The following is a 12,834-nucleotide window of genomic DNA, read 5'->3' as shown; positions in this document are numbered from 1 at the left end:
CTTTTGAGACAGGGTCTCACTGTGTAGTTGAGACTGACCTGGAACTCACTATGTAGCCCAGGCTGGTCTCGAACTCACAGTGATCCTCCTGCCTCAGCCTCCGGAGTGCTGGGAGTGCTGGGATTACAGGCGTGCGCCACCATGCCAGGCTGTGTACTTTTTTTTTTAAATCTTTGCTTTTCCCCTCTTTCTCTTTATTTGGCCCAAGCTCGCCCTTAGAGCCAGTTTCTCCGCCACTCTTCACTTTTGCTTTCTGGAAAAAACTTTTGCCACTGCTTTTTTGCTTGTTTCATTCAATTCTTTGTTCGAGACCAGAGGAACCTTGACTCTAAGAGGTGAGCAGCCCCAAACCTAGTAACGTTTAGTTGGTAAGCCACTTTTATTTTATTTTTATTTATTTATATTTTGGTACCGGGGATCGAACTTGGGTCATTGTGCTTGAGAGGCAGTTGCCGGAACCACAGAGCTAAATCCCCAGCCCAGTGAGCTACTTTTAGAAGAGCTACCCAATAATACCACCACCAAGCTACACCTCCGGCCCCATATCCTTCTCTTTGGAGCCTCCATCTCTTTCTCTCAGGCTGGGTTCATTTATCAACGTCTAGTTCAAGGGTCTTCTTCATAAGGTCTTCTTTGATTTTCTACTTTTTCTTTCCAGCACAATTCTAGGCAGACAAATGTACTGATAATTAGTAAATTGCCTGCTTCTTTTTTTGTTGACTCTATCATTCCATACTAAGAGGGAAGTAAACTTATACCAAGTGCCTACAAGGTTTCCCATGCTTTATCCATTGTTGCTTGCTTCTTCTGTATTCCACGTATTATTCTCACGAGCTCTTCTCTTTGCCATAGATTACACACATGTAATTTTATTCTAACACACTGATTTTTCCTGAGTAAATTCGAAGAGCAGAAAAAAAAAAAAGCAAGGCCTGGTGGAGCATGCCTGTTATCTCAGCACCCTCAGGAAGCTGTGGCAGGAGGATCACTGTGAGTTTGAGCACAGCCTGGCTGCATAATGAGTGCAAGGCCAGCCTGAAAACAAACAAAAAATGTCATTATGTCCCTGGGTGTGGTAGCACACACCTATAATCCTAGCTTCTCAGGATTACAAATTTGAGCCTCATCAAGTAACTTGATCCTGTCTCAAAATATAGAGATGAAGATGTAGCTCAGCACTCTGTGTTCAATCCCTAGTATTACAAAAAATAAAAAATTATGTTAACATACAATGGTTTTTATTTTTAAATAAATATTTTAAAGGTTTTAACTTAAAATCAATTTCTGATATAGTAACATAACACATAAAATCTCTTCAAAGGTTATTATTAGATAAGACAAATGGAATAAGGGTAGTCAGTATGGGGGTAAGAGGAAGGGTAATAGGTGGGATAAATATGATCAAAATGTTATATGCATATATAAATGCCATAATGATACTCAATATTTTGTAAAATAGGCACTAATAAAATATATATATTTAAAAAGCTCTTTGAAACCCTCAACAATTTCTAAGAGTAGAGAAACTTTCTGAAACCACAAAGTTTGAGAATTACTGTCTTAAAGTAAAGCTTCCCAAATTTTAGTCACAAACAACTCCTATAGTTTCTACCATTTATATTCAGTACATAAACAGGTGCCCAGCAATGATGTTGGTTGTCAGATGACGAGGGCCACAGGTTAGAAGCTAAACGCTTTGGTAATCACTAGCATTGGAATTAATGGGATAAAGGTTATGTGTGGTAAAAAGTGGGCTTCTGATACTTTGGCCTTATGGTAGAATGAGGTAGAATTATCCCAGCTATACTGTTACTTCCTTTAACTCATTTCATTATTTCAACTCATTTTTTAAAATTAAGCTAGCTATAGCTAATACGTTATTCTAAGTATGTCAATGTATATTAATTCAAATATTACAAAACCCTGGGAGGTGGGTTATGCTGTTATTATTCTAATTTCCAGCTGGGGAGACAGGTTCTTCTCCCCGGCATGCAATTTGTAAAGTGGCAGAGCCTGGATTCAACCCCAGCAGTCCAGCTCCAGAACTCAGCTCCTGATCTATTACATCATACATTCAGACTCAGTTTTTCCAGTACAACCCAAAGCCATCCCTATCACACTGGGAAGTGCAACCCTAAAATGTCTATCCAATTAAAGTGTCATGATTTGTGTGGTACTTTTCATTAATTTTAAAGTGTGGGGTGGGGGATAGCAGCAAGAGTTTATAATCCTAACTACAATATTCTGGAGGCTGAAGCAGGAGGACCATTGCAGCCTAGAAGTACAAGCCAATGTGGGCAAAATAATGAGAACCTCTCTCAAAAAACCAAATAGCTAGGGTGATGGTGCACATCTGTAATCCCAGCTACTCTGGAGCCTGAGGCAGGAGTATCAAAAATTTGAGGCCAAGGGCCAGGGATTTAGCTCATTGGTTCTGGTGCCTGCCTTGCAATTGCAAGGACCTGAGTTTGATCCCTGGTAAAAAATCAGAGGCAAACCAGGCATGATGGCACATGCCTATAATCCCAGCACTCAGGAGGCTGAGGCAGGAGGATCACTGTGAGTTTGAAGCCAGCCTGGGCAACATAGTGAGTTCAAGGCCAGCCTGAACGGCATGAGACCCTGTCTCAAACAAAAACATAAACAAAAAACCACCACAACAACAAAATTTAAGGTCAGTCTGGGCAATTTATCAAGACCTCATCTCAAAATAAAAAGGGATGGGGATGTAGCTCATCACCTCCTGGGTTCAAGCTCCAGAATCTCTCTCTCTCTCTCTCTCTCTCTCTCTCTCTCTCTCTCACACACACACACACACAAACACACACACACCACAAAACATCAAAGAAGTGCAAAGCAATATGGTACGCAAAAATAAGTATGACACAATTTTGTTATTTACATATTAGTGGGATTCTCAGTCCCTGCTCCATCCTCCATGTAATTAAATTTTAATGACAGATCAGTGAATCTATTTTTAAATATTTATTTATTTTTATTTTCTTTTGAGAGCGGATCTCACTGTATAGCTCAGACTGGCCTAAAACACTTATCGATCTTCCGGATTCCATCTCTCAAGCGCTGCAATTTCAGGTGTGTGCCACCACTGCCACCATGCCTGGCTGAGTATGAGCCTCGCAGACACAAAACCCAAGCCCTGGGTTCAATCCCCAGCAAACTCTCCCCAACAAAAAAAGAAGAAAAAGAAAAAGCAGCAGGCAGATGAACACAATATAGACTACATATACTGTAGCTGAGCCTGGGTCCCAAGCCTTGGGGTGCCACCTGTAGGGGACCCACTGGGCCTTCCTTATTCTGGGACCTAGACCAGCTACTTGGTTCTTTCAGACCACGGTCCAGGTGGGGGTGTGGTTGGTGAGAATGAATGACAAAGATTTACAGAGTCAGTTTAAAACGTGGGCAGCCAGCGGGCTCCTGCCTCTTAGTAGGAGGCAGAGGAGCCCCAGTGTCGGGCTCATCTTGCCTTTATTCACTCAAACACCTGCACAAGCAATCAAAGTAACACAAGATTTATCTGCTTTCCAGTATCCATTAGAACATACTCGTAAACAATTTAACCTCAGGTGTCTTAACTTTTTCCTAAAATGCAATCACCCCTGTGTGCAGGCCTCAATTCTCCTCTGGTCTCCAACAATATACAAAATGATGTAATTTCACCACACTACTTATTCTTCTCAACTAGAAATTCTTGAATTTCTGGATGTTAAATGAATATGTGTATATAATTTCACCATACACTCTGGGAGATTAAAGAGGACTTTTTTTCCTTTCTTTTTTTTTGAGACAAGTCTCACTATGTAATTCAGGCTGGCCTTGAACTCACTATGTGGCCCAGGCCGAGATCCTCCTGCCTCAACTTCCTAGGATCAAAGGCACCCAACTCTAAGAGGCCATTCTACAAATGAAGTATTGGTGCTCTGTGACAGCCACTTACTTCCAACCTTTTGCTTACTTAACCTTATTCTCAATGATATTGTATAGTTGCACTGCTAAACAAGTACTCTAACCTCTGTTAGTGAGTTAAACCTATTTTGTAGTTGGACATTTAATTGAGTAAACATAACATATTTACTATGTTGTGTGTGTGTGTTACTGGAGATTGAATCCAATGTTTACAGTGAGCTTACATCTTTAGCCCTTTTTTTCAGTTTTGTATTTTGAGACAGAGTATGGCTAAATTGCTAAGTTGCCCAAGATGGCTTCCTGAAAAAAACCTAAATTTAAATCCTAGCTCTGTCATTCACTAGTTTCACATTAGGGAATTTCCAATATACCTAAACCTTGTTTTCTTCATCTGTAAATATGAAATCCAAGTAATACCCATCTCTTGGAAGTGTTGAGGATTAAATGATATACTCATAGCCGGGGATTTAGCTCAGTGGTTTCGCTGCCTGCCTCGAAAGCACAAGGTCCCAGGTTGATCCCGGTACTCCCCCTCAAAAGATAAACACTTAAGAAGGAAGGTATAGGAACTGATATTTAGTAAGCACTATTGCCTATTAACTTCACTTCCCATTAGTATTGTGTAATATTTGCATTTGCTGCCGTTTTGGGTTGAAACTTCTATGCCAACATTTGAGCTTAGGGACACCGCATCATAGCCCTTCGTGTGACCTGTTTACTAATTCGATAAATCCCTTCCCCCAAAATATATACTCCAATTACAAGGCCCTATTCTTTATATCCTTTCTCAAAGTTCTAGATAACACGAAAGGCTCTATACTAAATAATCTGTCTTAGACCGAAAAGGGAACTGGGTAGACTTCGGCTCTAGGTCCGTGATCTACTCCTAATTCAACTACTTCATCTTGGACAGGTTATTTAATCTCTTCAGCAAGCCGCTGGTCCTCATTTATATGAGTGCTAGGTTCGATCAGTTCCACTGTCCCTTTAGACTCTAATTGGGGAGATCATGTCAAGTCACCACAAAAGACTAAGGTGACTGGAAATCCCTAAATATTGTCCAATCCTAGCTCAAACGTTACTGCTTCCTATTTCTGGACACCTCGGGATTTTGTATACATTTCAAGCGTTCACATTAGCCCGAACGCCCTCAAGCGGTTAGGACGTCACATTACACCTCACGGGTGCCTACACCTCGCCGAAACAGTTTCCGCAGTCCCGACCCACAGCTGAGCAGAATTAAATAATGGACTAGGGCACAGGGAAGCGGTCGAGAGATGTTGGCTAGTATCAGTATTCATCGAGTTCCCTGCCTCTCTTTGAGCCTTAAGTTTGAAGTGAGGCTGGACTATACCCAAATCCCTCAGCAGCTAGGCAGAGGGTCCCGGGAGGGCCTGAGGGGCGCCAGCTGCGGAAGCCAAGGGGGTCCTGGAAGACTGGGGCCCTGAGAGTCCGGGGTCCAGCCCCACGCCAAGATGCGTCCTCTCACCTCCCGGGCTCAGTAGCAGCTTCAGCGCTTCCACAATCTGGTCCAGACCGCAGGTCTCCAGAGCCCCGCTACCCACGACAAGTCGCGGGGTCGCCATGATTAGAGTGGAATATGTAGAGTTGCGACCTGCTCAGACGCTTTGGTGGACCCGCGCTGCCGCCATGTTGAGTGTGGCAGAAAGAGCGATCAGGGCTAGGGGCGGGGCGTGGGCGGGACCGGCGTAGTAAGGAACGCCCCCGTCACGTTGTCTTCTGGTTCTACTGTACTCCCCTGAGCCAGTTGGAGAGCAAGCACAATTTTAGAAATTCAGTATAATTAACTGCTATAAAAAAGAGAAGACGGGGCCAGGGATTTAGCTCAGTGGTTCCGTCGCCTGCCTCGCAAGCACAAGGACCCAAGTTCAATTCCGGGTACCAATAAAAAAAGAGAACAGAAATAGTTTATCATAAATTAATATCTATTTCAGTATACTGGAAAACAAGATGAGACAGACCTACTTATTGTGAAGTTTACATAAATAATACAATACTCATGAATATTTATTTTTTATAAGTGACATTTAAAATAAACTTATACATACACATGTATACATTGTGAATGTAACAGCTACAAATGTTGCTATTAGTGATATAATTTTTTTCCTGTTTGTGCTGGGGATTAATCCAGGGCATGAGAAATGCATGCTCTAAAATTGAGCTATCTCACACAATACCATTGAAATGGACTGAGTAAAGTCAGCCTTTGTTCCCTTTTTACATGGTTGTTCCATTCATACAGAAGTCAGTGTATAATAAAACCACTCACCCCAAATTGTGTTTCTATGTAAAACGGAATGGATATGAGATTCAGATAATGGGAAATCGGTTTTCACAACATAAATCCTGTTGAGATATTTTAAAAATCTCAGGAAAAGCCTTGCCTAAATGAGACAGGGTCTCCCTATGTAGTTTATGTTGGTCTTGAACTCAGGTAGCCCAGGCTCACCTCAAACGAGAGGCAATTCCCTTCCAAGTGCTGGTATCACAGGCGTGTGCTACCACACCTTCCCTGGAACATTTTTGAAGGGAAAATAAATGACCTATAAAATTATCAAGCTTGATGGCACATGCCTGTAATTGCAGCACTCAGGAGGCTGAGGCAGGACCTCTGTGAGTTTGAGCCTGGACTACATAGTGAGTTCAAAGCCAGGCTGAACTATATATCAAGACCCTGTCTCACACACAAAAAAAAACAAAAAACAAACCCAGAATGTTCTTTATTGTATATATTCCCTTCCATCTTTTGTTATTAGATAAATTCTCCTCATTTATGGACACAATTTCGTTTTGGAAAAAATAAGGTGATTTTGAGGTGTTAAAATATTTAGCAAAATTAGTATAATATTTTTTTCAGCCCTGGGGGTTGAGCTCAGGGCCTTAGCACTGAGCCATATCCCAGTCCTTTTGTTATTTCTTATTTTAATACAGGATCTCTCTAAATTGCCCAGATGGGTTTGAACTTTTGATCTTCCTGCCTCAGCCTTCCAGAGTGCTGGGATTACAGGGGTAATCCTTGCCCATTTCTGTCTTCCTATCTTGAAAATGATAACACATTTGAATTAGGAATTAGACTTTGCCTCTGAGCCTTGCACTGAACATGACGGCACCAAGGAAGCCCGGTCTCTCCAGGTGGCCTGAGCTTCTTTTCCCCTCAGGGTAGTCTCTGTCCTGCACTGGCAGGACAACACCTCAGCCCTGCACATTTGAGCTCTGCCCACACATTCCCAGGCAGCTACACTTGTCCCCACTCCCCCAGGGCTGTGATTGTCCCTAGTGCACTGTCCTGGACGAAGCAGACCAAGTGAGGAGGCACTGCAGACTCAAGAAGTGTGGGCAAGGAGTTCCAGGCACCTGGAACCTGGAGTGTGATCTAGGAGAAGGCTGAGGATTTGGGGTGGGCAAGTCCCCTAGACCTGGAAGATTTCTTGCTCATGGGGTGGCTGGCTAGGGCCTTCTAAGCTTGGGTTTCTTGGCTGAGGCTGTACCAGGGCAGTACTGGTATGGGATTTACAAAAGATGACAGGATAGCCACAACGAAGAATCCTTTATCCCAAATATTACAGAACTAGAACATCACTGTTTGTAATCTTTTAGGCTATATATGCTCAAATACAAATTGAAATGATTCCACAAGCAATGTCATAAAGATTTCATAAAAAAATTTGCACCGAAAGATAGATATATCCCATGTGGGGATAGCAAGTACATTTTAATACCATGATAGGATGTTGAAAGAGAGCTCCAGGCCTATAAGTCTGTAATGTTAAATTGGCCTTGTAGCTGAAGAAGAAAATATTCTTGGTGGCCTGGCCTTCGATCCCCGGTACCCCACCCCCCAAAAAATTCTTGGACTTTTCCCATTCTAAAATCTCAAATGGGCTTCCTTTGTTATTGTTATTTTCTAATTTTTTAAATTTGTACATGCTTGTGGTACATGCACTTTACAGTCAGCTTTGGGAGTGGGCACATGTCCATAATATAGCCTGGTTTATCCTCTTCCACTTCCTTTCCCCTGTTGTTTGGGGGTTTTGTTTGTTTGTTTTTGTTTTGTTTTGTTTTGGTATGGGGGAATCTAATTCAAACTCGGGTCCTTGTGCTTTCGAGTTGTTTTTTGAGACAGTCTTGCTTTGTAGCCTAGGCTGGCCTTGAACCTGTGATCCTCTTGTCTAAGCCTCCAAAGTGCCAGCATTACTGGCATGTGCCACCTTGCCCAGCTTCAGATGGGCTGTGGCTCAGTAGCAGAGTGCTTGCTTAGCATGCATGAAACCCTGGGTTCAATCCTCACCACTAAAATAAATAAATAAATAAATAAACTAAATTAAATTTATTGTGCTTTCAAATACCTTGTTTCTTTACAATTCAGTATTGTAGCTCACAGAATTTTAGTTTCTAGGAACTGAAGTCCAGTAGCTCCTTCCTGTTTGTTCTTAGTAGCTTTGCTAAAAACACAGAAGTACAACTGGGGTCCCTGTGTTATATGCTATTAAACACCCATACAACAGGGCTGGGGATTTAGCTCAGCGGTTCGGTGGCCTGCCTTGCAAGCGCAAGGACCCAAGTTCGATCCCCGGTACCCAAAAAAAAAAAACAAAAAAAATCCATACAACAAATCCCCACAGGAACTGTATATGGGGGTAGGGGACTGCCTCTCTGCAAAGAGCCATCTGGGGATGTTCAAGACATGTGTACAAACACAGAGGTCTGTATTCATGGAAAATGTGCTCTACTCATTTGAAATCAGCCATCAAAGAGCTCATTATATTAGAATTTGATGGCAGCTAAACAAGTCATCAAAGCAGACTGGGGTGTTTGCCTCCTGTTTGCTCAACTTAGAACTAACGAGACTAATAGTGTTCAGTGTATTCCATTCACTATCAGTGGCTGTTTTACAGGAGCAGAAATCCCAGGATAGACCCCAGCAAATTAAGTGTTCTTGTGGGGAACACTTACACAGCCACATGTTTGCGTCCCGTTATCCATAATTGGCCCCTTATTATTAATTGTAGTGCTGGGAATTGAACCCTGGGCCTCACACACACTCAGCAAGCACTCAACCATTCAGCTACATCGGTACTCCATTCTGTTTTCCTTCTGTTGCCTGCACCTCTAGTGTTGTATTCAGGAAATCATTGCCACTTGGGACATCAAGAAGCTTTTCCTGTTTTGGGATACATTTTAACTTTTGCATAGACTAAGGTAAAGGAAGATCCAATTTTCCCAGCCATCTGTTGAAAAACAACATCTTCTCCCCCATTGGTTTCGGCACCACTGTCAGTATCACTTGACCACATATATGAGATTTCTAGGATCCTTATTCCTCCATTTTTAATTTTGAAATATTTATTTTTTGATACTAGGGATCAAACTCAAGACCTTGCACTTGCAAGGTAGGCATAGTGCCACTGAGCTAAATCTCAAGCCCTTGAAATATTTTAAATGCAAAGAAAAATGGAAATAGTAGTACATCAACACCTAGATTGTCACTGTGAACATTTTGTTGCATTTACTTTCTCACTGCTTCTCAATATATACCTTTTGGGAAGCCATGTAAATGAACTTCAGGACATCACGGCATTTTAACCATCAGCTTTTACATCCTAAGAATAAGGGATATACTGTCCTAGGGACCTTAACTTCATTATTGCAACCAAGGGAACTAACATTTGGGCCAGGGATTTAGCTCGTGGTTCCACCACGTGCCTCACATGTGTAAGATCCCAAGTTTATGGAAAAAAAAAAAAAAAAAAAAAAGATAACCAACATTTATTCAGGAATCATCTACCATATGGGCCACAGTCAAAATTCCAATTTCCCCAAAATGTCTTTTTGTAGGTTTTCGTTTTTCATACTGAGATCCAATCAAAGTTCATTTATTAGTGGTTGTAGACAAGCTAAATTTCCAGAAATTCCACTCCTATGTGTATTCCTAAAAGAACTGGAAGCAGAGACTCAAACAAGTATTTGTATACCAGTGTTCCTTTTTTTTTTTTTTTTTTGGTTTTTCCAGACAGGGTCTCACTATGTAGTTGAGACTGACCTGGAACTCACTGTATAGTCCAGGCTGGTCTCAAACTCACAGCAATCCTCCTGCCTCAGCCTCCTGAGTGCTGGGATTACAGGTGTGTGCCATGCCTGACATACCAGTGTTCATTTCAGTGGTTAAAAGTTAAACAGGCTGGGAGTAGTGGCAAATGCCTGTGATCCCAGGACTTGGGAGGCTGAATCAGGAGGATCCCTGTGAGTTTGAGTAGCCTAGGCCACATGAGTTCAAGGCCAGTCTGAACCACATGGTAAGAACTTGTCTTAAAGAAAAAAAGTTAAAAACAGCCCAATGAGTAAATAAAATGAGGTATATGTGTACACTGGCGCATTATTTACCCCTGAAAAGGAACAGTGCTTTGATACATGTTACAATATGAATGTACTTTGAAATTATGCTAATAAACCAGACCTGTCTAGAATGGGCAAAATCACAGACGGAAACAGAATAGGGTGTTGCCTGGGGCTGGGAAGAGACAGATAAGGAGAGGTTTCTGTCTACTGGATACATAATTTTTTGGAGTGAAAAATGTTCTAGTGCCAGGCATGGTGTCACTCTCCTGTAATCCCAGCACACAGGAGGCTGAGGAAGGAGGATCACTGCGAGTCTGAGGCCAGCCTCAACTATGTAGTGAGACCTTGTCCCCAAAACAAAAGGGGCTGGGGATTTTGCTCAGTGATTCTGCTGCCTGCCTCGCAAGCTCAAGGTCTCGAGTTTGATACCTGGTACCAAAAACAAACAACAACAACAAAACAAAGCCACAAAAAACAAAAATCAAAATGTTCTGGAAGAAGTGGTAGTTACACAACATTTTGAATGTACTAAGCATCATTAACTTGTACACTTCAAAATGGTAAAATGAGGGGCCGGGGATTTAACTCAGTGCGCTGCACCTGCCTTGCAAGCGCAAGGTCCTGAGTTCCAACCCCAGTATTGGTAAACAAAACAAAAAAATTGTAAAATGAGTACAAAGTTGCAGTTTGAGATGAAAAGGTTCTGAAGATGCATAGTGTTAATGGCTGTGCAATAACTGGATTGTACTTAATGACTGAACTATATAATCACAAAGGTTTGAAATGGTAAATTTTTGTTGTATTTATTATTATTATTATTTTTTGGCACCAGGGATCTAACTTAGGGCCTTACAATTGCCAGGCAGGCGAGGTGCCACTGAGCTACATTCCTGGCCTGTATTTACAACAATTTAAAAAAAAATTATCCAAGCCAAGTGTGACGGCATACGCCTGTAAATCCAGCACTCAAAAGACTCAGGCCAGCCTAAACTACACAGCCAGGGCCTATCTCAAAAATAAAATAAATGAAATTACCAAAAGAAGAAAAAACTATTCCCATCTAGCAGAAAAAAGGTGCAGGTCTGTTCCAGGGCTTCTCAGCACTACCACGCTGTAGGTTGGAGAATTCCTCCTTGTGGGGACGTCCTGTACACTGCAGGGCGTTTAACAGCGTGTCTGGCCTTGACTTGACAGTAACACCGCCCAGCTATGGGCAGAGGTGGTACAATCTTCTTCAGCGCGTCCCGCCGGCTGACCAGATAGGCAAGTACTGTTTGAAACTTCTTCTGCCTTGTGGGTCAGCACACCGAATATCCCACTGAACTCAGCAGTTCCCGGGTTTCGGGCCACAAAGGCTGCCTTCGGGTAAACTGGCCTAATAAATGTGCTTTCTTCTTTTTTGGCCCCAGGCAGAATGGCTGAATATTCTGGAGACGGAAGTTTCTTTCTCCACGCTTTGACTAAGCTCCCCCGCTTTATTTCCTTTCTCTCCCTCCTCTCCCTAACCCCTCCTCTCTCTGTAGTGGGGACTGAACTCCAGTCCTTGTGTTTGCTTCTTGTGTCTTCCAGCAGGTGGCGGAGACATTGAGCTAAATCCCCAGCCTCCCTCCTTTATCTTCTTTGGAATTCCAATGGGGTCAAATCAAACAAGTTTGACAATGGTTTAACAAAACTCTTTAATAAAATTTATAAAAATGCATCTTTGGGAATAATTTTCTCACTTGACTTGTTTTCCTTTTCCACTCCCAAAGAAGATACAAAATTATCAGCACCCACACACAATGTACACTCAAACTACAATGACATTCTCTACACCCAGCTACATTAGATATGGTTTAAACTGCACAAAAATCAAGACAATTCCAACAATTGATTACAGACATAATTTTTTTTTCCACACCCACTTAAGAGCAAAGCAATTTCAAAAAACTCCTTCCTGTGGTTATCAATAGTTGAAACTTGCATTCTGAATTTAAAGAAAAAGAAAAGATTTTAATCAAGGTCCTTTCTCCCCCACCTATTATTTTGGGTACCGGGGATTGAACTCAGGACCTTGCACTTGTGAGGCAATCGGTGGAACCACCGAGCTAAATCCCCGGCCCCTCCTCCTCCCTTTTTAATGTCCATTAAAAAAGTGTTTTCTTTCCTCTAAGAAAAAAAAAGCTGTAATTCTCAATATTGTATTTTCTGCGCACACTTGGAAAGAGTCATCTATGTCCAGATTGGCCAGTATTTTTTCTAGACACCATCAAAAACAGTATTTGGAGATGGTGGGCTTTTGGGTACAGACTGTGGTATGTGGATCCCAGGTCGGAAACACAGGTAGAGATTCCCCTGTTCTTCCAGGATGTTCAAGGAAAGAGGCTGACCCACCTCAGCTGTCCTCAACCTCAATTACTAGATGGCCAAAATAATGAGGAGCCCTCTGGCCACCTCCACGCCCATATTTCTTTTCTGTCTTTGGCTATAGCACTGTCGGCACTATTCTAAGTGTCATTAATAAATAAGCATGCAAAATTAAGCGGCACCTGAAAATTCACCGTATTTTCT

At 42.1% G+C, this 12,834-nt stretch overlaps 1 protein-coding gene across 2 annotated transcripts in view; it reads right to left on the bottom strand.

Moving 5' to 3' along the window:
* The window catches only part of Tango6 (transport and golgi organization 6 homolog), a 206,028-nt gene extending 200,436 nt beyond the window's left edge, over positions 1-5,592 (bottom strand). For both annotated transcript variants that reach the window (XM_010612333.3, XM_033757931.1), the window contains exon 1: positions 5,414-5,592. In XM_010612333.3, the coding sequence (XP_010610635.1) occupies positions 5,414-5,510 (97 nt within the window). In that variant the 5' untranslated portion in view covers positions 5,511-5,592. The remainder of the gene's footprint in view (positions 1-5,413) is intronic.
* Positions 5,593-12,834: the final 7,242 nt, after the last annotated feature.

Source organism: Fukomys damarensis, unplaced genomic scaffold (genome assembly GCF_012274545.1).
Source record: "Fukomys damarensis isolate Sample0158 unplaced genomic scaffold, DMR_v1.0_HiC HiC_scaffold_32, whole genome shotgun sequence".
Classification (NCBI taxonomy): domain Eukaryota; kingdom Metazoa; phylum Chordata; class Mammalia; order Rodentia; family Bathyergidae; genus Fukomys; species Fukomys damarensis.
This window is presented reverse-complemented; position numbering and strand designations above follow the sequence as displayed.